Genomic DNA, 26,016 nt, shown 5'->3' with positions numbered 1-26,016 from the left:
ACCTTATTGTGTACCTGCTTGTCTGTATGTGCACCATGAACATACGGTACCTGTAGAGGCCAGAAGAGGGCACTGGATCCCATGGAACTGGGTTATAGAAGGTTGGGTTGCCACCTGATATGTCCTTGGCCAGGGCAGCCAGCACAGCCAGCTCTTTTAAATGCTAAGCTGTCACTTAAATGATTTAATTGTTTTCATTTTTATGTTTTGTTATATTTCTTTTATTTTCAGACTGATTCACTTTTACCTAGAAGTATTTTGTTAATTTAGACAGGGTTTCAGTACATAGCTCAGGCTATACTTGAACTAAGAGTCCTCCTGCTTGTTGGCCACCTGCTAGAGTTGTTGAGTATATTTAAAGAATTTTAAATAGATGGCTCTTCCTTCTTGTTGCTGATGGTAGTGAATAATAAATAGCCCATGTACACACACATATGTATCTATATATGCATATTTGTGTGTGTATGATTTGCATGTATATATATGTTTGTGTATATATTTCCATGTGTGTGTTTTTAGGTCATTGATGAATATTAGAAGTCATGCTCCACCTTGTAAGACAGGATTGATCACTGAACCTTGACTTATCAGTGGCTAGACTGGCTGGCCTGAGAGCTCCAGGGGTCTTCTTGCCCTTGATCCCTAGTTGTAGGCTTACAGATACATGCTGGGGTTCTGAACACGGGTCCCAACCCTTAGGCTTTGATTAGAATTCTCTTGGTTGTAATAATGTGTATGGAAAGGTGTGTGTGTGTGTGTGTGTGTGTGTGTGTGTGTGTATGTGTATGCATATGTGCATGCATGTATATATGAATATATGTATGTATGTGTACTTGCCATAGAAAAGCTGTGTAGGTCAGAATACAACCTTGGGTGTTGGTCCTGGCTTTCAGCCACCTTTTAAAAATTAAAACAATTATTGTGGCTAGAGAGATGCTTCAGTGGTTAAGAGCGTTCATTGGCTGCTCTTCCAAAAGTCCCAGATTAGATTCCCAGCACTTGTGAATGGCAGCTTACAGCTCTCTGTAACTCTAGTCTCAGGGGATCTGATATCTTCTTCTAGACTCTGTAGAGGTGCTAGGGTGGAAGCCTGCTAGCTCAGAGAGGCAGAGAAAGCACCCAGCTGTCCTTCCTCCACGGCCCGTGACCCAAAGAGAAAAAACCAAGTTCTCCTTCTCCACACTATCTTAAAAACCCTCAAACTGGATGTCCCTCCCTTCTACTTTCTATGTGTGTCTCTATCTGTCTTCCTGACTTTCTCTCTATGGTTTTTCTCTGTGTTCACTCCCTGTCAACTGGTTGCTTGCTCTTCCTCTTGACCTATGGTTGACTTTATTTAATTCTGTTTACAAAAATCAGAGAGCTCGTGGATTAAGAGTGTGTAGTAGGGCTGAGCCATACTATAACTAGAAACAGGTTTTTCCAGGGAATAACAGAATCTCTGGGTTCACAGTGTGATCAGGTATCCTGCAACAACAAATGCTTTCCTTTCATAATGCCAAAGACAATAATAATAAGGTAGTGATAACAGCAATGATTCACAAGGTATGGCGTTTCAGCGGCACCCGTTTGCTCCCACTGTCCTTGGTAACCTGGCTGAGTGAGCACGGGTTCTTTTCTCTGTGCTAGCTACTGACATTAGCTGTAGGGTACACATTAGGAATTGCACAGTAACCCTTTTGCTCTGGTGTCTCTCCATACAAGAAAGAGCATGCCTCTGCAGAGGGTCTCCCTCACTCCTCTCCAGAAGAGAAGAGGCCGCAGACACCAGGAGCAGAGCCCCAGTTCCCACGTCATGATGTGACATGCCCAGGCTGTTAGGAAATCACCGTGGTTTTAGCCACGAGCAACTTGGGCGTTGGCCGCTTTACTGCCCTCTCTCAGCCTACAGGCAGAAAGCATGGCTTCCAGGACAGTGCTCCTCCTGCTGGAGCTCAAAGTACCCTGAATCCAGATGAGTGGGAAAATATCCAAAGAAACACATTCATCGGACGGACGGACACACACATATACTCTCTCCCCCCCCCCACATACACACACACACTCTCTCTCTCTCTCACACACACACACACACACACACACACACACACGCACTCTCTTTCACTCTCTCTCTTACACACACACACTCTCACACACACACTCTCACATACACTCTCACTCTCTCTCACACACACATTTTCTCTCTCACACACACACATTCTCTCACACACACACACACACTCTCTGTCACACATACATACTCTCTCCCCCCTCTCTACATCTCTCTTTCTCACACACACTCTCACACACACACACTCTCTCTCACTCTCTCACACACACACTCTTTCTCTCACACACACACACTCTCTCACACACACACTCTCTCACACACACTCTCTCACTATCTCACACACACATTCTCCCTCTCACACACTTTCTTTCTCACACTCTCTCTCTCTCACATACACACTCTCTCTCACACAACACAGTCTCTCTCACACAACACAGTCTCTCACACACACTCTCTCTTACATACACATTCTCTCACACATACACACATACACACACACACTTTCTCTCACACACTCACTCTCTCACACACATACACACACACACGCTCTCTCACACATACATACTCTCTCTCTCTCTCTCTCTCTCTCTCTCTCTCTCACACACACACACACACACACACACACATACACACACACACACATACACACTACAGGGTTCTGTCAAGGGTTAAGAAGCCACAGCAGAGTTTAAGAGGCTCCTGAGAAGTAAGGAAGTTGGTAGAAACACAATAGTCCACCTCTGTGGAAGCTCTTGTGAGTCCGACTGCGGCTAGTCCTGAGACCGAAGCTGCAGAGGGAGAGGGAAAAGGCGGTACTGGGACTAGGTGATCGGATGGACCCATGGACAGTAAGTCCAGACAAACAGGAGAGCAGGTCACAGTTGAGTAGGTTCTCAGGAGCTGGGACGTAGCAGAACTGAAGCTCCTAGGAAAGTTGGGGGTGGCCTGCCTGGCACACAGTGGTCAGGTGCTAGGTTGGTAGGGTCTGCTGCCAGTGCAGTGCTAGGTAGTGCGAGCCTTCTTCCTTAGTCTGCTGTGTTTGCCATATTCCTGGGCCTAGCTTTCCTGGTAAAACTTTACTATGCCCATGTGCACTACAGTCCTGGGTCACTCATACATTTATAGGGTGACAACCTTTCTACTCTGTCATTTATCTGTCTGTTATGTGGGTTGTGCTAGACAGATGCAGTTCACATATCCACCATGAATAGCCATCCTCCATTCTCAAAATGGGAGTCAAAGCTGCTTGTAAAATGGAGTCTCTGAGGGCCAGGCACAGCCTAAAAACTCATAGTTTACACAATGTAGACTAACTTGGAGCAGGTCACAGCCCGATGCCAGCATTTTCCTTACCTGCTGATTGATTTTGTCTATTTCAGATGTGTCATATAACTGGATGCAGACAGTATTGACTGTTTTGCGTATGACATTATTTATTTAGCTTGGTTTTAAAGGTTCCTTCATGTTGTAGCATACATTATTCGTTATGAATGGATATTGTTCCTTTACAGACTTTCTACATTTTATTCATGAGGTTATGGGCCTCGTGTGGCCCCACCTTTTAGCTCTTGGGAATAATGCTACTGTGTCCATTTATAACCAAGTTTTGGTGTGGACATGTTCTTTTCCTCTGAGTAGATGCATAGGAGTGGGGTTCCAGATCATATGCTAATTCTGTCTGGGATTTTGAGGAACTGCCAATGTTTTCCATAGAGGCTGTTTTATAATTCCAGAAGCAACATAGGAAGTTCTAATTTCTCCACTGTCTTACCAATCCCATCATCTGTAAAAGTCTTCAAACTGTTTTTGTTTTTTGTTTGTTTTTGTTTGTTTGTTTTTGTTTGTTTGTTTTGGTTTTTCGAGACAGGCTTTCTCTGTGTAGCCCTGGCTGTCCTGGAACTCACTCTGTAGACCAGGCTGGCCTCGAACTCAGAAATCTACCTGCCTCTGCCTCCCAAGTACCGGGATTAAAGGTGTGCGCCACCATTGCCTGGCTCTGGTTTGCCTTCTTGTTTGTTTTTCCCTTATATTTCTTAGAAACAGGTAGGCCTGAGCACTGTGCAGTTCCTGTTTTTTCCTGAACCTCTTTGTCCTGTTTCCTCTTCAGGGGACTGTTGACTGGCACATCCTCCACCAGTGATGGGAAGTGATCCTCCGTGGTGGTGCTGAATCTTTGAATATGGTAAGAATTACTCCCCGCCTAAGTTGTTGGTGACAGTGTTGTTTGTCACTCTGCTCCTGGGGGACAGGAGCATTTTTCCTGTGCAGCCTTTTCCAGGAATGCTGTTAGTACACCTGGGGGTGAGAATGCTTGTCAGTCTTCAGTCATACTTGTAGGAAGGACACAAAATAGATGTTTGATTGGAATTGCTGCTCTAATACCCAGGTCTTCTGTATTGAGTAGGAACTGGGGCTCCCAGCCTCTGTTCCTTTGGGGTGGACAGTATCCAGGACATACTTTCCACCCTTGCTTGGTATTATCCCATAGATGACAATTTTCCCTCTGAGCGATTGTTGGTGGTTCTTCTTCCATAGTTTTTCATAGCCTAGACTGTATTCTGAAACATAATTGTATTCATCTGAGCACTATGCTGCTATTCCTCTGAATTTGTTTTTAGATTCGAATTGCAGCCTTAAATGCCAGCTCCACAATTGAGGATGACCATGAAGGAAGCTTTAAAAGTCACAAAATCCAGACAAAGGAGGCTCAGGTATGCTGCACTCTCAGATCTGCTTCCGAGGGAGCTCTCGCTGCTCATTTTAAATGAATTCTGGTGTGTCCTCAGTGGAGTTGTAAGCAGGATGGCATGGTGCGGATGGCTGGCTCTCCACCTCTGTTGAACTTGTTTCACTCAGGAGACAGTCATACTGAAGAACTAATTGTATGCTCTTCTCTGCGTGTTGTTGCCTCTTATCTACCACCTGCCCCTCACCCCTCCCCCACCCCCCCGTGTGTGTGGGCTCTTTCCAATAATGAAGTCTGAACACTGAGTAGTAGATTTTCTTTGACTATAGAGGCTGTAGCTGACAGTTAACTTAGCAGTCACTCAGCCTTCCTTACACACCTTTTTGATGTGAAAGGATCCAGGTCTGTGTGGTGTGAAAACGTCTCCATCTTGGCTTGCAGGAGGCAGAAGCGTTTGCCCTGTACCACAAGGCCCTGGATCTACAAAAACATGACAGGTTTGAGGAGTCTGCCAAGGCCTACCATGAGCTCCTGGAGGCTCGCCTGCTGCGGGAGGTGAGGCACTGGTCGGCTGGGCTGGGTTTTCTTGAGTCAAAGTCTCCCTTTGAAGTCCAGGATAGCCTGAAACTCAGGGTTCTCCTAGAAGCTTGCATGATAGGCCTATAACACCCTACCCAGTGCTTTTCATTGTCTGTCTCTGTTTTACACGTGTGGACATATGTGTGTGTTTGTTTGGTTTTAGTTTTGTTATTTTCTTGAGACAGGGTTTCATGTGGTCCACTCTAGTCTTGAATTGGCTATGTAGCCAAATCTAGCCTTGAACTGATTGCTTGTCCTGCCCCTGCCTCCTGCATGCTGAGGGCTGGCTATCCTGGAACTCCCTGTAGACAGACTGGCCTATAACTAGCAGAGTTCTGCCTGTGTCTGCCTCCTGAAGGTTGTGATTAAAAGTACTACTGCCATGGCCAGCCACTTTCTTGTTTTTTAAGCACTTGTCCCTGAATAGGGGGCACTGGTCGGCCTGGGTTTTCACCTGAGTGTTCAGATATGGCAGCAGTGGTAGACAGGGGTCCTTTGTCTTTTTTGGTAACCAAACTTGTGCAGAGTGCTTCATGGTGGTTTGGCTTTTTATGTGAAAGAGCTATTGGGTCTGCCTAGAATATCTGTGACACCCTAATTTCCCAGGTGAGGGGGAACTGAGCTGTCTCAAGCAGGAAACCAGCATCCTATCGATCGCTTGCTGCAGCTGTAGGGCCGTGGTGTCACTTTTGTCTCTGTCTTCTCTCAGGCAGTTTCTTCTGGAGATGAGAAGGAAGGGCTGAAACACCCTGGACTGATACTGAAATATTCTACGTATAAGAACCTGGCCCAGCTGGCAGCCCAGCGAGAGGACCTGGAGACAGCTATGGAATTTTATTTGGAGGTATGGAGTTGGTAGTACTCAAAATTCCTATGTAGGAAATTGATGAAGAAGGGACATGGAGTGGTCTTGTTGACTGAAGAGACTTTGTAGTGGTGTCCCTTTAGGCTCTTGTACCCCAGGCATTGAGTACAGAAAGGTCTGGAAGGCAGGGTTAGGGACTGAGGCGGGCTTCAGTGCAGCGGACTTTATGAGACATTTTCTACCATCATGTGGCTTATTTTAATGCATTTGAACATCCAGCTAATGGGGGGGGGATGGTAACCCTGGGCGTGGTGATACCTGTCTGTAAGCCAAGCCTTGGAAGGCTGAGGCTGGAGACTCACACAGCAGGTGACAAGTTGGTGATGTTCAGGTGTGAAGACCAGAGCCTGACAGCTGAATTTGGTGCACTCTAGTCATAATGACAGGTATGAGTTGTCATGCTGTGTTTCATGTGACTTTTTAATGTGTCATTTCTCTGCATCTCGGAAACATATGACTCCAGGAATGTGAGCTAGCTTTCTTAGTATAAGCAAGGACACTGCCTTGCCACTTTCCTGGGTAATTTAAATAGCTGGGCCAGTGCTGTGTCCTTTTATCCCCACCTTGTGTGTTCAGTGAAAACTCTAATCAAGTGCATACCTATACCTCTGCTTACACTGCTTCTAGGCAGTGATGCTGGATTCCACAGATGTCAACCTTTGGTACAAAATCGGACACGTGGCCCTGAGGCTCATCCGGCTCCCCCTGGCTCGCCATGCTTTTGAGGAAGGGCTTCGGTGTAACCCTGACCACTGGCCGTGCCTGGACAATCTCATCACTGTTCTGTACAGCCTCGGTGACTACACAAGTGAGTGGGCGGGCGAGAGAGCTTGGCTTGGGTGTGCTAGCAGACATCTGTCAAACTGAGGGAGGATGGAGATGCTCTCACCTACTTGATTTAGTCGCTTTCCCAGTCTCCACTTCCCAGGCAGATACTGTCAGTTTAGTAGTGAGGTACTAGGTAAGTTATGTGCTGTTCCCCAAAGGATCCCCCTCTTTCCTTGTACATTGTCTTTTTGGGTTTTTGTCCTTTGGTTTTTTGAGAAAAGGTCTCCTGCCATCCAGGCTGGTCTTGAACTCACATGCCTGTCACATCGAGTGACTATGGGACACATTTATTTCTCGTAGCTTTGGAGGCTGAGGCTAAGTCAGGGTTGGTTGGTGCCTGCTCTTGGCCTTTGGGTGTGCCGCCTCCTTGCTATATATTTACTGATGGGGATGGGGTTGGAAATGAAGAGGGAAGGTAGGCACACCCCACGTGTGTGTGATACTAGAGGTGGAATTCATCCTGAAGCAAAATTCTTCTCCACCCATGGGCCTGTTGAGCCACTTAGTTTATGTGCTCTAAAATATAAAGGTGGGCATTTGTAGGGTAAACATTTCCCTGTCTATCCCAAAAGTGAAACATAGAAAAGGGAGTGAGAAGTTCCAGATAAACCCAGAACCTGAGAGAGCAAACCGCATTGTGGGTTCAGGGATAGTTCGATACTCCACCCTCCAGGCTCTGACACTGGGTGACACTGGGTGACAGTGTCGCTCTCATCGCTGAGATGTCCAGACATGTTCAAGGCTGTTTTCCCATTAGTCAATAGGTAACCACTGTGAGTGCTTTAGATATTTTTTTAAAGATTTATTTATTTATTATATTTAAGTAGACTGTCACTGTCTTCAGACACCCAGAAAAGAGCATCAGATTTCATTACAGATAGTTGTGAACCACCATGTATGTGGTTGCTGGGAATTGAACTCAGGACCTTTGGAAGTGCAGTCAGTGCTCCTAACTGCTGAGCCATCTCTCCAGCCCACTTTAGATAATTTTTGCAGCAGTTATTAAATCTCAAATCTCAGGGTCAAGGCTGTACAGGAAGGTCATAGTCTGCTTGCTTCTGGCACAGGTTGTTGTCCTCAGCTGCAGGCCGTCTCTTCTGGTCTGCTCTGGGTATTATAGTTGTCGCAGCAGTCTTTACTATGCCTTGCCATTTCTGTTGTGCATTCGATTCCAGTGTGAGAACGTTGTCCCAGTGTTGACTAGCGAGGCTAGAGGTCTTGAAGCAGTCTCGGCTCCTAAACGTTTTTTCCCTCCTAGCATGTCTCTACTTCATCTGCAAAGCACTGGAGAAAGACTGCCGGTACAGCAAAGGCCTGGTCCTCAAGGAGAAGATTTTTGAAGAGCAGCCTTGCCTCCGGAAGGACTCCCTCCGAATGTTCCTCAAATGGTAAGGCTTACGTCACGCCACCATGTGTGGTTACTAAGCATCAGGGTCAACTGTCATCCCCTTTTCTGTCCTGATCTATGTGTGATTGGAGCCCTGGATGCCAGGATTCCATCACCTGGCTGCCCTCATCAATCAGCTTATTTTAACTTGCTTGTGGTTTGGCAGGGTTAGGTGATACGGACTGAACTCAGGGTCACAGCTCAAGCCAAGAATTTTTTTATCAGTACTGCTCAAATTCAGTATCCCACACACACCTTGATTGTGTGCCAACCCCCGCCATGCCTCCAGAGCAAAGCTCCCTCCTACCTGTATCACCCAGAGGCCCCTGCAGCCTGGGCCCTCCCTTGTTCCCTTTACCTCTTGCTTTTCCCTCTCAGGTTCCTTTTGTCAGAGCTGCGTCTGATCCCTGGCACATTCTTCCCTGGCCGGGTTGTAAGCATCCTGTGTCTTCAGTTTGGCTCTGACTGGAGTAACCTCCTTTGCTGCTGGTTTTATGTTTACTTATGTTTACTTTACGTCTATAAGTTAGAGTCATCTGAGAGAAGGGAGCCTCAACTGAGAAAATGCCTTCCTAAGATTAGCTATAGGTGAGGCCATGGGGCATTTTCTTAATTAGTGATTGATGGAGGAGGGCCCAGCTCACTGTCGGCTGGTGCCATCCCTGGGCTGATGGTCCTGAGATCTATAAGAAAGCAGACTGAGCAAGCCATGAGGAGCAGCCAGTAAGCAGCACTCCCCCGTGGCCTCTGCATCAGCTCCTGCCTCCAGGTTCCTGCCCTGTGTGAGTTCCCTCAGTCATGGACTATTATTAGCTGGATGTATAAGTGAAGTAAACTCTTTCTTCCCTAGTTGATTGTCAGTCACGTTTTATCACAGAAACGTGCCTGACACTTCTCAGACAACACTTGCCGTGTTCCTGCTTCTCTACCTGTTTTGCACAGTTTCTCCTTGACATTGCAGTTCTCTGATGGTGCCTCTGCAGCTTCCTGAGCTCTGAGCTCCTCAGCCTCTCCAGTCAGAAATCCCTTCTTGTTGGTCAGGTGTTCCCTGGCCCCTGGAGCTCACCTGCTGGGGATTGTGGCTACCCATCTCAGACTGTTCTCTCTGTCAGCCTATCCTGTGTTCACCAGTGTCTTTAATGAACTAGTGTTTCCGTGAGATCCTTAAGTCTCTTGAGTGGCTGCAGGAAGTAGTCCTGCTGGAGCCACCGACTGTCTGGGCACTAAAAGGGCAAGTATTGTCTCATCTCAGGCTGTGAGTGGTCACCTGAGACCTGGAGACCCCCATCTTTCTGTATTTTGGAGCTACCACTGACTTTGGTAAACATAATTTGTTTAATGGCTTTGTTGGAACAGGCAGTCTTTTCTTTCTTGTGGCTTTTCAGACACAAAGGTGACAACTATCAATACATAGGAAGACTGTTTGCCCTTTTGTAAACTGTGGAAGGAACAAAGGGCCTTTGTGGTTTCCAGTGGATGTAGGTACGAATGTTGATAACCGTCCATTTGAGGACGGTTGAGGAGTCAAGTTGTAATTTCTGTTCAGGAAATATCAAATTACTGATTAAAGGGCATCACTGTCTTTAAAATATTAGCATTGGCTCTGACTTTAACACTGTACTTTCCCCATCTTATACACTTTTAGTGACATGTCAATTCACGATGTGTCAGTGAGTGCAGCAGAGACACAGGCCATTGTAGATGAGGCTCTGGGGCTGCGGAAGAGGAGGCAAGCACTGATCGTGCGGGAAAAGGAGCCAGACCTGAAACTAGTGCAGCCCATCCCTTTCTTCACGTAAGTGTCCGCTTTCTCTGGATGATAGCTTGGCTGGTAAGGTACTCCCAGCACAGCAGGGAGAAACCCCAGGCCAGACCCGGGGCTGTGGGAGGGGAGGGAGAGCACAGAGCTAGAGTGCTGGGGTCCTGTACTTGCGTGCAGGCTGCTAGCAAGCAATCACAGTGCGGAAGCTGCTCATCACAGTCACCAGGAATGCTCCTGTCCTTCTCAGTCTTCTCTGTTGAGAAGGGCAAAGAACGTTAACATTTGGCAGACCCCAGCTAGGTGGGAGCCTGGAACCCTGGAGTTTGTCACAGGTGTGGACTTCCCTGGCTGTTGAGTCTGTGCTTGTATCAGGCCCGATGAGATGTTCCTCTGTAAGATGGGTTTCAGCACAGTGTTTGTGAGCTCTGTATGTATAAGAGGCCCTTCCTTCCTGGGAGGAAGAGCTGCTATTGGTGCTACACTGGACTTGGGGTAGTAACTTTTTTTTTTGGTTTTTCGAGACAGGGTTTCTCTGTGTAGCCCTGGCTGTCCTGGAACTCACTCTGTAGGCCAGGCTGGCCTCGAACTCAGAAATCTGCCTGCCTCTGCCTCCCAAGTGCTAGGATTAAAGGCGTGCACCATCACTGCCTGGCAGGGTAGTAAGCTTTGATTAATTTTTGTTTTAAAAATTCTGGCATTATGGATAAGCTTATGCGTGAAATCCCAGACTAGAGAGGCTGGAGCAGGTGGGTCTCTGGTTTCCAGACCAGATTGCACTGCATAGTGAGTTTGAGGCCAGCTGGGGCGACACAGTGAGGCTCTCTCAAACACACTTAATGTACATACAAGTTCTGCCGTTACATTTTGAGTCTTTAAGTTTCACATGTCCTGCCATCAGTGTAATCCAATCCCCTTGTCCCTCAGTAGGCACCGTACGCAGATCATTGCCACTGTGATATAGAGCTCCTCTCCTGGCCCTTCCCAGCAGGCCTGATGCTGGGGACAGCACCCTGCTCCGTAGGGGATGGTGTAATGACACAGAACATCCGGTCGTGACAGTCTCTGCCGGGGTGAGGAGCAGGAAGATACTCAGAGCAGATGCACCTGCTCTGGCTTGGGCTTCTCCATCTTAGCACATGTTGGATTCAATATTTTGTTGGTTATAATGGTTATAATGTCAAAATGTTGACTGACTTTCCCCTCCTCGTTGAAGTCACAGCCCTGGGAACGGGTCTGCTGATTCTCTACAGATGCTGACTGGGGTGCTGGACCTTGCTTTGCAGGTGGAAGTGCCTTGGAGAGAGCTTGCTTGCCATGTACAACCATCTCACCACTTGTGAGCCTCCAAGGCCCAGCCTCGGGAAGAGGATTGACCTGTCTGACTACCGGGATCCCAGCCAGCTGCTCGCGTCCTCTGTGGTGGTTCCACCTGTCAGCGTGGTCCAGCCCCGTCCTGTGTGCACCAATCCTACTGCTGCTGGGGCCGAGCCCGTGCTCTCCTACGCCTCTGTGCCCACAGCCACCTTCCCACTGCACAGTCCCGGCCTGCTGGACACAGGCGCTCCTATGGGTGAGCAGGCCTTGTGGCCTCACATTCTTGAGAGCCCGTATGTGAGCCCAGCGGGAGTAAGAGCAGGAGGCCTTGGCATCTCCGGGGAAGTGCACCATGCTGGTCTTTGTGGCTGAGCTCCAGCCTCCAGGTGGCTCCGTTGGTAAAGCACTTGCTTTAGGAGCAGGAGGACTGGAGGTCAGATCCCCAGCACTGAAGGTAGGAGTGTCCTGAGCCCTGGCCTGGGCTCTTCTCAGCTCAAGAAGGGCAGGGCCAGTAAGGGACTCAGGACTTCCTGTTAGAGATGTCAGTGTTGGTGGATTGTAAAAGAGGGTTACCAATGGGTCCTTTCCAGTCATTGTGTAATGGTTTAATTGTCATTCTCTGTGAAGGTGATGTTTCTGGAGGAGATAAATCTAAGAAAGGGGTGAAGCGTAAGAAGACCTTAGAGGAAAGTGGAGAGACAGCAAAGCGGAGGTCTGCCCGTGTCCGAAACACCAAGTGCAAAAAAGAAGAGAAAGTGGATTTCCAGGGGCTTCTAGTAAAGTTCCTGCCGTCTAGGTACTGGGCGCTGTGTGGTTTTTCTGACGTAACCTACAAGCTGCTTTTCTTTTCTCTCAGCGGTGTTTTCAACCTCTTCGCACTGACTGCTATTTTTCTCACCTCCTGAATACAAGAGCTGACTTGGTCCACCTGGGGACTGTCTGTTGTCTGAGTTCCCACAAGATGAATGAGTGAGGGATGTGTAGTCATGACACCCACTTTTTCTTGGGGTACTTCAGGGCCATTGCAAATGCTTATGGAAACCCCAGGAAGCAAGGCACCTGTCTTTCAGTGTGTGCGTGCCTGCCTGGCTTTATGTCGCCATTTGTTCCATTGCATTCTGAGAAGATGGAGGGCAAGCCTGCTCCTTCATTTCATTGGCTCTTCATGTTCCTCAAAGGATTCCAGGGGAGAAGATGATAGCTCTCAGAAACAGGAGCGACCTGGCCCTACTTCTTTTCAGGGTTTTTACTGCTCCTGCTTGCCTTGCTGTTCTTCAGAGGCCCTAGGCGCTCTCCCTGGCCTTTCTAGGATTCATTGTGCTAGTGGGCCTGCTTCCTGGTGCCTGCTTTTCCTTTCGTGGGAGAGTGAAGGAACAAGTAATGTGCCCTGCTCCATCATTTTCCTTCACAGCATCTGGGGGCATACTTTTGGCTTGCCAGGACTTCCTCTCTCAACTCCTGTGTCTTTGTAAGTTTACGCCTTTTCTCTCTCCACTGTTTCTTGAGTAGGTTTCATCAGTACTCTGTCCAGAGATCACAAGTCTTTGGTTGTCGTTTTGACCAGTGACAGTTTACATCAGTAGTGACTCTGACAGTGCAGGAGGGATCTGAAAGCTTTAGCAGAGTTACACATCTATTTTATATTAATACACTTAACTGTTCTTTGTTCCCTTCCCAAGATCTCTCCCATGAGGGTGTAATTCTTAGATCAAGGGCTGTGTTTAGAACACAGCTAAGGCAGGACAAGGTAGAGATTTGATGCCGTGTGCTAGTTTCTCCTGAGATGTAGTACAGGAAAAAGCTGCTCTTTGGAAGAGTGAGGAGTGTGATGTAGTGTGGGTGACCCTGCCTTCCTCTTAGCCCCACTGTCATACCCTGGCGCTTGTTTCCTGTCTTGTATATGTGCATTTGTGTCTACTGTATTTGACTCAGTTTCTCTGAGGTTTGAGTCTTTGTTACTTTGGGTTTTCCTATAACAGTATAACAGCTTGCTTGCTGGAGTCTTGCTGGAGTGTGCATGCAGTAAATGTGGGGTATATAGGTGCCCTGAATATTACACTGTAGAGGTGCTACAAGGGTGGGCAAAACCTGGTCCTTAGAAGAGTCTTTAGGGTGTGGCTGCAATGTGAGGAGCTCAGATGGCTGTGCTGTGTCCCTACCCTGGGCACCCCTGTGGCCCCAGCACAGTGTGCTCGCCTTTGTACCTGGTCTCGAGCTTCTGCTCATGCTTAGCCCATCCCTGTTGTTAGCCTGAGGAGCATTCCCTCTGATTCTCCTCTCCAGTGCAGAGTCCCTGTGACTCTGTCTGAGGCAACTGCTTGGTGGTGGTCCTGATGTGGGTTGTTTGTGTTTTACCTGCTTATGTTCTAACTCTCCAATTAAGAGATGAACTCCCTGTTGGCCAACTCCCTGTATTATGGTTTTATGCCTGGCACTTGGCTGCTGCTCAGCAGCCATCTGTTAGTGATATAAATGAACAAGTGTGGGTTCCGATCAGTCACAGAAATCTGGAGAGAAGCAGCGGCTCTTCGGCCTGGGTGTGGATGTTCTCACCCATCTGTTTCAGCAAATGTTATCTTGGTTCAATTGAGTTGCTCTATTAGGAGGAGTTGGGATGCTCTGTCACAGTGAGTGGTACGGCTTTCATGATTTTAGCATATTTCACGTAGGTTGAGAAAACTGGACCCTGAGGAGGAAGATGATCCATTTAATAGCTATGAAGTTCAGTCAGAAGCCAAACTGGAGAGCTTCTCAAACGTGGGCCCTCATCGACTGTCCTTTGATTCAGCCACATTCATGGAATCTGGTAGGAATGGGCAATGTGCTCAGTCACTGCTGGGCAGTCTTCCTTCTGTCAGCCTGTGACCTGCCTGGCTTTTGCTCTGCAGAATGGTTCTGGGGAATTTCATAAGAGTTGGTGAAAGTCTTTAAAAATAAAAGGGAGGGGGCTGGAGAGATGGCTCAGTGGTTAAGAGCACTGACTACTCTTCTAGAGATTCTGAGTTCAATTCCCAGCAACCACATGGTGGCTCACAACCATCTGTAATGGGATCTGATGCCTTCTTCGGGTGTGTCTGAAGATGGCTACAGTGTACTCACATAAAATAAATTAATGAATCTTTTAAAAAGTTGGTGAAGGAGCTGCCTGTGGTCAGCTGAGGGATCCAGGTACATACTTGCTGTGCTTCTGAGGCTGTGAACTTAACACTGGGTTGAGAGGCTTGCCTTCGTCAGTTTAATGTGAGTTATCACATCTGTTCTGTGTGTACTGTGTCCCACACACTTTTGTGCATATGATCTCATTCACTGCACATGCAGCCCTGGCCAGCCCTTTTGGTGTTGATCTTAAACATGCCAGCTTAGAGAGGCTTGTTCTCCACTGACAAGGATTGGAGCCAGCATTTAGCCCTGGTAGCCTGGCATCAGTACTTCAGTGTGACTTTTTCGTCACCTAGATTGAGTGGGGTAGTCAGGTCACAAGCTATCCTCTTCCAAAGAGAAGAGAAACAGGACACAGGAGGACCTGTTGGTTTTGGTGAGGTTGTTTTCCTTGTGTGGACAGAGAAGCAGGATGTGCATGCGTTCCTGATGGAGAACCTGAGCAATGGGGGTGTCCTGGAGCTCATGATGCGCTATTTGAAGAGCATGGGCCACAAGTTCCTGTTGAAGTGGCCCCCAGGCCTGGCGGATGTCGTCCTTAGTGTCTACCACAGCTGGAGGCGGCACAGCACCAGCCTGCCCAACCCACTGCTGAGGGACTGCTGCAACACACACATCAAGGTTGGCGCCTCCTAAGGCCAGTGCCGTGGGACAGGGACAGTGACAGGGAGCCGATCTGAGTCTAGAGCCTGGGCCATTGTGTAGTTTGAGACCGGGAATCCCATGACCTATCTTGTGCCCCGAAGAGCCCTAGTGACTGAATGGAGTTCTCTGGGGATAAGAGTGAGTAGAGTGGATTGGAAGGAGGCTGTTGCCAGCCGAGCCATGGTGGTCATGGGCTCTCTTAGTGGCAGGGCAATGAAGTTGAGATTCTTGAATACAGCTGCCAAGACATCTGGACATGAGGAGGAAGAAGCCATGGGGAGGGCTTCTAGTGTTGTTTACTGAGATGGGAGAGGTTTCAGGGAAAAGAAAAGGAACCTTTGGCTATATTACTAATTTAAAAAAAAGTTTTTTGTGTGCATGCATGGTATTGGGGGACTTGTCCATGCTGGGTAAGCACTCTACCACTGAACTGCATCTCCAGCCCTATTCATATATTTATCAGCTGAGAAAACAATAGTGTAAAAGCAAAGTCGGGCATTTAGGGGAGTAATGGGGCCTCCAGCAGTTGGCAGCCGAGCCTTTCTCAGCCCTGTCCACTGCATTCCATATCCCAGGCCCCTGCTGTAGTGTTTTCTAGCACTCCAGGAGACATAGGCTGTCAGACCCATTTCATTTCTTTTTTTTTTTTTTTTTTTTTTTTTTTTTTGAGACAGGGTTTCTCTGTATAGCCCTGGCTGTCCTGGACCTCACTCTGTAGACCAGGCTGGCCTCGAACTCAGAAATCCGCCTGCCTCTGCCTCCCAAGTGCTGGGATTAAAGGCGTGCGCCACCACTCCCGGCCCCATTTTATTTCTTGAAGGTAGAATGCCAGATGCTGAGATAGGAAAACAAGAGCCACCAGGATCTGTTTTAGTTATTTATTTATTCTTTTTTTTTTTGTTGCTGTGATAAGACACCATGGCCAAGGCAAGTTAATAGGAAGGAGGGTTTCTTTGGGGCCTACAGTTGCAGAGGGATAGGAGGACATCACCATCACGGGAAGGAGCGTGACAGCAAGTAGGCAGGGGAGGCACTGAAGCAGCAACTGAGAACTTAAATCTCCACAGACAGCCAGGAACTTAAGCCTGCCCCAGTGACATGCCTTCTCCCATAAGAAATAGCCAGGAACTTAAGCCTGCCCCAGTGACATGCCTTCTCCCATAAGGCCATATGTTCTGATTCTTCACAGTTTGGCCAGTTGGGGATCAAGTGTTCAAACTTGTGAGCCTGTGGGGCCATTCTCATTCACACTACCACAGGGCCCAATCCTGGTAATATTTCTAGCTGTGAGTCAGGCTGGAGTGCCGAGCAAAACCTCACTGGGATGCCTCTAAGTAGCTTTTTCCCACTGGCCTGTCCCCTCAGGAACAATGTGAATCAGTAGGAGCCAGCATTTGGAATCCAGAGATGGGACTGACCTTTCTTTTCCTAGGTCTGCCTGCTGGCAGTGCCCTCGCCCCGAGTCTTGGCCTCCTTAGTGCTCTGGGATGACACAGCACACTGCTTGTGCTTTGAATGTTTAAAGATGGATAGCTTGTGTCTGGTCTGGTGCAGAAGTGAGGTGACAGGTTGCTTCCTCCCTAGGAAGCGCCATCCTTGTTTTATCTAACTATCCTGGCAGGTAGCCGTTGATTGTTGTTAAGTAACTAACAAACAGGTGGAAGGAAGAATTGTGTTTTCATCAAAAGTAAATTCAGGAGCAGCAGAAGATGGTTCAGTGGGTAAAAGAGCTCGCTGTGCAGCCCCTGACAACCTGAGTATGATCCCTGGAACCCACATAAAGGCTCTCTGATCCTCTATACTGCACACATACACACACCACACACATATGCACATATACACAATCTAACACAACTGGAGAGATGGTTCAGCAGTTAAGAGTGCTGACTGCTCTTCCAGAGGTCCTGAGTTCAATTCCCAGCAACCACATGGTGGCTCACAACCATCTGTAATAGGATCTGATACTCTCTTCTGGTGTGTCTGAAGACAACTACAGTGTACCCATATACATAAAATAAATAAATAAATCTTTACAAAAAGAGGAAAGATACATAAATAAATACATTTTAAGCAGGTTTGTAAACAGTAAATATTAGTGCTGATGGTGTAGCTCAAAGTCAAATGTTTGCAAAGCCTGCACAATGCTCATGGTAGATCCCCCAGGCCTGGAACAAGCATGGTGCTCCACTCCTGTAACCCCAGGACTCAGGAGGTGAAGACGGAAGTTTAAGGTCAGCCCCCAGCCACAGAGTCATTTTGAGGCCAAGCTTAGGATCCATGAGACCCTGTACTAGAAAAAAAAGTTAAATTTAGATGGCCACTTGATTCTTTGGCAAATCTTTGTGAGTTTATTCCCGCCTGTGCTTCGTGTCCTACAGGACATGATGCTGATGTCCCTCTCATGCATGGAGCTCCAACTGGACCAGTGGTTGTTGACCAAAGGCAGAAGCTCCACAGGTAAGAGGCATCAGGTTCTTAGTGCGATGATTTTCTGAACCCCTGAAGGCTGAGGGAAGCTAAAATGGGGTGCTGAGCATGTAGCACTTCTCTGCGCATGCAGTGTAAGCACCTTCTCTGAGATGCCTTTTAAGTATTTCTGGTAAATCCCCAGTACTTGGGGGGTGGCAGCAGAGGCAGGTGTAACACGCACCTGCTGTTGGCTGTTATTTGGGACTTAAGAAAGTGCTGGCTTTGGAGTGACTACTCAGTGCTGTGTCTCAGCAGTTCTCTCAGATCCGTCTAGTGGATGCCACCCGGCAGAGTGCACATGCGCTCAGAGTTCTGTCAGGGAAGTTAGTGATCCCTTTCTCACAGCTCTCAGCAGCTCTCGTGCTCTCTGCACCTGTATCAACTGAGCTCCTCTCTGTGCTGCTGCTCATGGGCTATAAGTCTTCCACGACTCAGAGTACCTCGTCATGGACATTTAAGGGAGGGCTGAAGGCAGCCTCTGGGGCAGGAGGGTGTTGGGATGGTGACATGAGGGCCTCACGGTGCTCTGATGGTTTTCAGTGTCTCCCCGGAACTGCCCTGCTGGTGTGGTGACAGGTAGGTTTGGGCCTGACTTCCCGGGCACTCACTGCCTGGGTGACCTCCTGCAGTTGTCATTTGCGTCGTCTCAGCGGGACCTGTTTGAGGATGGCTGGCTGGAGTTTGTTGTCCGTGTTTACTGGCTGAAGGCACGTTTCTTGGCCCTACAGGTTAGTTCTGTGCCATGGCAGGGAGGGTAGAAACTTGGCCATATTGAGGAAATATATATCCATAGCCCTACTGGCCTTGGTCTGAGGAGGTGGGGTATGGTGGGGAACTGCCAGCATGTCAGCACTGACTGCTGTTCTGGAAAGCACCTCAGTGCCCACCACAGAGCCTCGGGAGATTCTGTGCTCCCTAGCAACTCCTGTTCAAGATCGCCTTGATTGACCCTTTCTATTTTTTCGAGAAAGCTCAGGCAAGTATCAGGAATGGAACAGAGCTCTCCAAAAGGAGCAACTCATCTGTTTATGAGGGTTCGAGGGGGCTTCTCCTTAGAGCCTAGCTGGGAAGGCCAGAGTGGCTTGGCAGTTCCCCGGTACCCATCAGTGCCAGCAATTGGTGCACTGGTAGACTGTGTCAAAGACAGCCAGATTTCAGCATCTGCAGCAGCTCGATCTGAGGGAAGCAACACACACTTAATGTGAAGGAGGATATCGGTTCTACACTTAGGACAGACCTTGGTTTTAACTCCAGGTCTGCATGACACCCGCCTCTTCTGAGCTGGCATTGGCTGCTTCAGCTGTGACATGGGTTAGTGATCCTGTGTTTCACAGAGTTGAGGCATGGATCGCTCACTCACTTACTCAGTCAACAAATACTTGGTTAGCCCCACTTTCCTGGAAGGCCCTTTTCTGGAAGGGTGGGATATGAGGATAGCAATACTGAGTTAAAAACCTAGCTTTGTGGCACATCTGTAATCCCAGCACTTAGAGGGGTGGAGTTTAAGGCCAGCCTGCACTAGTTAGTACCAGATCAGATCAGCAAATAACTGACTTAAGGGTGCCTGTATCTAGTGAGATCAGCAATGCATGGGACCTGGCACAGCACAATTAGTTCTCTACTTTTTTGTCCCCATTTTTTGGTTTGTCTTCTGACCAGGGAGACATGGAGCAAGCCTTGGAGAACTATGATATCTGCACAGAAATACTCCAGAGCTCCAGTGCTGAGGCAGGGGCTGAGCAAGGGGACATTGTCATCCGGCTGCCCAACCTTCACAATGACTCTGTTGTTTCTCTGGAGGAAGTAAGTGGAAGCTTTTTATGGTATTTTCTTGGTGGAAGACTTATTCTCAGTTGATCTATCAGACCAGACCTGATCTGCTCCTGTGGAGTTAGAGATGCCCATGTGCCGAGCAGAAGGTCCTGGATGGAGAGTGAAGCATGTCAAGGAGCTTGTCCACCATCCAGTGTGGAAGCTTCGAGGAAGCATAGTGTAGAAGTAGTTGTTCCCCTCGCACGAGCAGCAGGGCCCTAGCAGAGACGGAGGACCTGCTAGCTCTGCAGACCGTGCTGGCCTGGCTGTGGGCTGGAAGAACTGTATAGTGTGTGCCCTTCTCGCTGGGCTCGCCCTTCTCGCTGAGCTCGCTCTTCTCACCGTGCTCCCTCTGCCTGCAGCAGTTCCTCATCTGTGGTGTTTCACATGGCTCAAAGTAGCTTCTAGAGTCCTCTACCTTTGTTTTAGGATGAGAGCAGGTACTCTGCTGCCTGTGTGCCAGGATGCATTGGGCCTCTTGTGGGGAAAGAGCCCTGTGGGTCACTAATGTGTGTCACCCTGTACCCTGGCAGTCTGGCTGGTCAAGTGGTTTGCTGAACAGTGACCATGAAGCTTTCACACCTGGCAGATATTTTTGAAGGTGTGGACACAGTGTGTGGATGCTGATATGTTTTACGTGAGGGAGCCTACACTACTTTGGGTGAATTGGAGTGCTGGAGGATTAGCTTGTCTTTTCTGGTTTGGATGGGATGACTCAGACACTGGCCATGTTCAGGGAGCAGGTAAGGGCTACGCCGGCAGGCAGCACTTTGGATCCTTTTCAGATTGATAAGAACCTGAAGTCCCTGGAGAGGTGCCAGTCCCTGGAGGAGATTCAGCGGCTGTTTGAGGCAGGTGACTACAAGGCTGTGGTGCATCTGCTCCGGCCCACTTTGTGTACCAGTGGTTTCGACCGAGCCAAACACCTGGAGTTTATGACTTCCATTCCCGAGAGGCCAGCCCAGCTGCTTCTGCTGCAGGTATGTGCTTACGCTTGGGTCCCCATCCATGTTTATATTGCCTTCACTTGTGTGTGAAAACAATAACCAAAACTGAAAAGTGGCTTAGCCTGCCACCTAAAATGATGCCAGGCCAAAGACATGGTCAAGATTGGGATAGTGATGGAACCTAGGAGTTTAGATTTTATTAGTTGCTGTGACTCAAGGGGAGTCTGCGCTTGACTACAGTTTTCCCCCAAAAAATGGTTAAGATATCCTCCACTTATCTACTCATTTGTTCATCTCTGTTTCATTGCATTTTAGCTTAATTTTGAGTAGGTATAAATTGATAATGTACAGTGTAGAGTCAAGAAATACAGGCGCACATTTTACTACACATTGAAGAAGAACACTGGCATTGCATGTGAAGTCATGTGTGCCCTCCTGTTGATGCCGCTGCTGCTGTGCCAGCTGCACACCAGTACTGTGGAGTGCTTTGTCATTGTTACCACTTCTGTTCTGAGTCCAATAGACACAAACATGGCCAGCCTGGACTCTGTCTCCTTGTGGTTTATGTGCTAACACCGCCTGTACATAAATCTATTGCTCTTTCCCCTTTTGGTCGGAAGGAGTACAGTAATATTCCGGCCTCTTCATTTGGCGTTCTCATTGTTACCTTTCTTGAACTGGGAACTACCTAAAAGGTGCAGCTGTGAGAACAAGTGTTTCTTCTCAGCCAGGGTAGGAGGGAGGAGAGAGATGGTTTAGGAGAGTGGAGAGGAGTAAGAGGGTGCTTTGGCTCCTGGCCTGGGCTGTGGGTGAGGCAGGACCCTGCTGAGATCAGGGAAATGTGTCTGACCTTCGTTATCCTGAAGGGCACTTAGAGCGGTAGTGTGTGGAGGGGAGAGCCAGTATGGTATGAGTGTCAAAACGGAAGGACAGGGCCGCCCCTCTGTGCTCTGTAGGGTGGCTCTCATGCTCAGATGTTACTTTGTCAGGAGATGTGGCCAGAAGCTTTTTTCTTGGGAGGCATGTTGCCCTGTATTATGGGCTGTTCTGAGGACTGGGCCATACACTATGGGGCTTCTGCTTCTAGGAGTAAGTGATTTCCAGTTGTTGCTGCCTGTTTTCTTATTGAGTGGAATGTTTTTTTTTTTTTTAATAATTAAAGATTTTTTTCCTCATTGGATCTTTTTTCCCCTCCAATATGTCATTTGCTATTGTTAAATCTTGGCTTTATTTTTGTTTTGTTTTTATATCTAGTGCTCTCAGTTTTTACATTGTCAGGATCTGTTCACACAGCTAGATGGCTGTGGTTTTCTTCATTGTGCATTTGTGTCATTTGCTTAGATAACCTTTCCTAGCCTGGGACAGTGTTGATCTGCTCAGGTTCTCCACACAGAGGATGGAGTGCCTGGTGGTGGCCAGGAAGGCTCTAGAGGGGAGGGAGGGAGTCCATGACGCCACCAGTAGGGATGAAGGGTTACTCACCCTTACTCCCACACAGCGGCCATATTGTATGGCTTGCATATTTTAACTTGACTGCTTTGGCATTTCTGGGGTGGGGATCAAATTTGGAATCCTTCTCATGGTGAGAGGATGGGATACAAGAATGAGCTCCCAATTTGGCAAGCTGCTTTTTATGTTCCTCAGTATAGCAAATAGTTCCTTCTCAATCAGTTAATTTTTAGATGTTACTATTTTGGGTTGTTAGTTATACTTTTTAATTGTACATTGTTGGTTTGTAAGAACCCTACTGATTTTTGCCTATTTATTTTGAACCCAGTCTCTGAATGAATGAAATCCTCATGTCTTTTTACTGTTCTCTGTGTATTTGTTTAGGTATGTGGTAGCATTGCCCACGAAGTGGTAATTTGGTTTCCACACTAGTTGGCAGCTAGTCGTCTGCTTTTTTGTTCTTTGTGGCCTCGAGCCTTGTGTTCTGTTAGAACAGTGGTTCTTAACCCTCAAGCTGCCTTTGGGCAGACCCTTTCTCACAGGTCACAGGTTAGGTATCCTGCATATGAGACAGTTATGAAGCAGCAGTAAAATATTTATGTCTTACGGGTTAGGCTTAGGTTAGTGACAAAGGAAATCAGTCACTTGGTCTTGGCTCTGGTATTTGCCAGCTCCGTGGTCTAGTTCACAGGGGCCCAGGTTTATAAATGGGAAGATTCGGCACAAAAGTCAAACAATTTTCTAGAAGCTCCCTGGCGAGTGGCCTGTCATATTGCCATGTTCCCCAAGTCAGAGTGTGCTCTTGCAGATGCCTTGAGGCTGTGGAAATGCTGACATGGCGACTGCTCTTGGGGCTTTGGTCCTGTCCTTTGTTAGCCTCCAGTCTCAGACCTGAGGTCCTGGTGTGGTTTCATGCACAGGGTGATCAGACATAAGCCCTTAAGGCTTCCAGGTAAATGACTGTGGTGTGTCAAGCGGACACCCTTCTTTTTGTTTTGCTTCTGTACTCAGGACTCCTTGCTGAGGCTGAAGGACCACAGGCAGTGTTTTGAATGTTCTGATGTGGCTCTGAATGAAGCTGTCCAGCAGATGCTGAACTCAAGCGAATCTGCAGCCAAGGAAGAGTGGGTGGCCACAGTGACCCAGCTGCTGCTAGGCATCGAGCAGGCACTGTCATCCGACAGCAGTGGCAGTATCCTTAAGGAGTCATCCTCTACCACTGGCCTTGTCCGGCTCACTAACAACCTCATTCAGGTAACTCCCGGCCCTTCTGTCCTAAGCTGTCTCAGCAGGTGTGTCTCTGATAACCCTTCTGAGGTTCACAGGTGCTCACTGAGTTACGTACCCCAGAGGGACACATGACTTCTCTGGCTAGGATTGTGGAGTTTGAGGAGGTAGCTGTCCACAGATACAGACCTTCTGGGGGCTGATTTGTCTAGAGGTTAGAGTTGATGTAACACTGCTATAACAAAGATCCTCAGACATCCTGTTCCAGAGGAGCTGAGGTAGGCTTAGAGCAGAGGTTCTGCTGCATTTAGTGTGCCAAGAGGCAGAGCGAGGACTAGAGTCCAAGTGTGGCTCCCCGCGGGGCTTTCCTACTCCACACCCTAGATACCCTAGATTTTTGGGTTGAGGGTAGTACTTCAAACCTTAGGTTGGCCACACTGCCCCGTGTTTCCCAGGCCAGCGTTGAAGCACATACTCTTCATTTGAGTGCCCTCTGCTATCTTCTAAACTCTGGCCACGTGGTGGTGGGTGGTGTCCTGCTGAACCACAGCTTCCCTCCTCTAGGTTTATTTCACCCTCCATTTTGTTCTGCCATAGTATAGGTCCCTGCCATTGCTTTGATGAGCTGTGGAAGCCCTGTAGTAGTCCATCCTGTACCTTCTACTGTTTTAGCCCACACACCATCCTGTCACAGAGGCAACTTTTACAACTGAAATACTTTTACAACTTTTACAACTGAAATGCCCTCATGCCCTGCCCTCTCTGGGTGTTGGGCTTACCACAGTCATTTACCTGGAAGCCTTAAGGGCTTATGTCTGATCACCCTGTGCATGAAACCCTGTTGCCACTCCTGCTTTTATGATAGCGTCTGTATATGTCCATATGGCTCAGTCGCTTCTCCATGCCTGCCTTCCTCTGGGTGTTAGCTCCCCTCGCCATGGTCAGTAACTGCATGTGGTGTGAGATTGCCACTGGTCATTCTGGGAGTCTGTCTGATAGCAAACTGGGATAGTGGTAGGTCAGTGTTCCCATGTCAGAGCTGTAGGCAGACTGCATGCCTTACCTTCACAGAAGGCACTACAGCGTAGACTCATTTCAGGAGGCTTGGGGGAGGCTGCCATGTTGTGATATGCCGGTGCCCTTTGCCAGGTCATCGACTGCAGCATGGCTGTGCAAGAGGAGCCCAAGGAGCCGTATGTCTCCTCCGTGCTGCCCTGGATTATCCTGCACAGGATCATCTGGCAGGAGGAAGATACTTTCCGGTCCCTGTGCCACCAGCAGCAGCTCCAGAACCCAACAGAAGAAGGTGCATGCGTGCGCTGCCTGCAGGCTTGGCGGGATGGGCCTTTCCTATCCCGTGGGTGGAGCCCTGGCCTTATACCTGGTTTTGTGAGGACGAGTATGCTAGTGAGCTGCACAGCCTCTGGAGCACTGTGGGATTTACTTCTTAGAGGTCATGCTATAGGCACCCTCAGGGTACCCTTGCCTCATGGAGACCCTTTGCTCAATGATTTTTGTTTAAGTATAAATGTCTAGTGATGCACGTCTGTAGAACTCATGGCATATTTATACTAAATTGTTTTCACAAAAGATTTGAGTAGTGAAACATATGTAATCATAAATGTTTATTATTTTTCTTATAAAAATGAAAACTACCCATACCAAAGAGTTTTCTAAAAGCTGTCGGAAAGTACTGGACATGGTGGCATATACACCTAATCCTGGCTCTTGGGAGGTAGAGACAGGTGGGTCTCTGAGTGAGTTCAAAGCCAGCCAAGTCTAGATAGCAAGGTTCAGGATAGGCGGGGCTGCACAGAAAGATCCTCTCTCAATGAGAAGAAGCAAGCAAGAGGGACTAATTTAGTGCCCTCAGCTAGAGTAGTACATCCATAGTACATCCAGGGAAGAGCGGACATGTTCTGTGGACAGGCAGGCATGGCGCTGTGTCTCTCCCTGTCTTAATTCACTTGCCCTTCCCCCAAATAAGGTGCCAGTATTGGTTCTCAGGGTAGTTTCATTTTTTTGTGAATGAAGTATTCATTTACATTTAGAAAAATCTATGATCTCACTTGATTTTTGATAAACGTAGATTGGTTATGAAAGCCAGCTAGGTAATTACTTAGAAGACAGAGGAAAGAGATAAAAAACGTTCTGTGGTCATATAAAAGACAAGCTCCTGAAGAAGAGAGGCACCCGCATCCTCCCGCTGCTATGTGGACTTGCGCTAACTCTTGTCTCTTCCAGGGATGTCGGAGATGCCCATGCTCCCATCTTCCCTCATGCTGCTCAACACAGCACATGAGTACCTGGGCAGGAGGTCCTGGTGCTGCAATTCAGACGGAGCACTGCTGCGATTCTATGTGAGTGACCCCTTGGACGGCCAGTATAAGGCTGGGGAAGGGGGAGAGGTGGGAGGAGCCAAAGTGACTCCTTCAGGCTTCTGCCTGTAGGGTCCCCACTGGGCATCTCTGACTAATACATGGTTCTAATTACTGAAGCTGACTGCAGAAAATCTGAGCCTGGTTCCTGTGGCTTTTTTCTTTCTTTCTGTTCCTGTGATAAAATACCAGAGATAATCATCTTTAAAGGAGGAAAGGTTTTTTGGCTCATGGATTTCAAAGACGTTAGTCCATCCTTAGTTGATCTCGTTATCCTTGAGCCTTTGGCATACATACATCATGATGAAAGCACAGGTCCTCATTGTGCAATCTGGAGCTATTATACTGGCTGTGGGCAGTCTTGAACTTGCGCACTGTGACTGATTGGTGGTTGCTTTCTGGGTTTACCGGAGATAAGCAGCGTGAATCAGTCTCTGCTGATTAGGAAGTCAGCTAGCA

The 26,016-nt window shown here is 48.1% G+C and overlaps 1 protein-coding gene across 3 annotated transcripts in view; it reads left to right on the top strand.

The window, feature by feature from the left end:
• Positions 1-26,016, top strand: part of Cabin1 (calcineurin binding protein 1) — a 115,545-nt gene that overhangs the window by 4,078 nt on the left and 85,451 nt on the right. For all 3 annotated transcript variants that reach the window (XM_031348562.1, XM_031348561.1, XM_031348560.1), the window contains exons 2-19: positions 4,158-4,232; positions 4,669-4,761; positions 5,178-5,291; positions 6,025-6,159; positions 6,808-6,988; positions 8,267-8,396; positions 10,041-10,190; positions 11,441-11,727; positions 12,099-12,267; positions 14,141-14,277; positions 15,034-15,251; positions 17,654-17,732; positions 18,285-18,472; positions 19,404-19,547; positions 20,342-20,536; positions 22,964-23,206; positions 24,329-24,485; positions 25,424-25,539. In XM_031348562.1, the coding sequence (XP_031204422.1) occupies positions 4,230-4,232; positions 4,669-4,761; positions 5,178-5,291; positions 6,025-6,159; positions 6,808-6,988; positions 8,267-8,396; positions 10,041-10,190; positions 11,441-11,727; positions 12,099-12,267; positions 14,141-14,277; positions 15,034-15,251; positions 17,654-17,732; positions 18,285-18,472; positions 19,404-19,547; positions 20,342-20,536; positions 22,964-23,206; positions 24,329-24,485; positions 25,424-25,539 (2,739 nt within the window). In that variant the 5' untranslated portion in view covers positions 4,158-4,229. The remainder of the gene's footprint in view (positions 1-4,157; positions 4,233-4,668; positions 4,762-5,177; positions 5,292-6,024; positions 6,160-6,807; positions 6,989-8,266; positions 8,397-10,040; positions 10,191-11,440; positions 11,728-12,098; positions 12,268-14,140; positions 14,278-15,033; positions 15,252-17,653; positions 17,733-18,284; positions 18,473-19,403; positions 19,548-20,341; positions 20,537-22,963; positions 23,207-24,328; positions 24,486-25,423; positions 25,540-26,016) is intronic.

Source organism: Mastomys coucha, unplaced genomic scaffold (genome assembly GCF_008632895.1).
Source record: "Mastomys coucha isolate ucsf_1 unplaced genomic scaffold, UCSF_Mcou_1 pScaffold3, whole genome shotgun sequence".
Taxonomy (NCBI): domain Eukaryota; kingdom Metazoa; phylum Chordata; class Mammalia; order Rodentia; family Muridae; genus Mastomys; species Mastomys coucha.
This window is presented reverse-complemented; position numbering and strand designations above follow the sequence as displayed.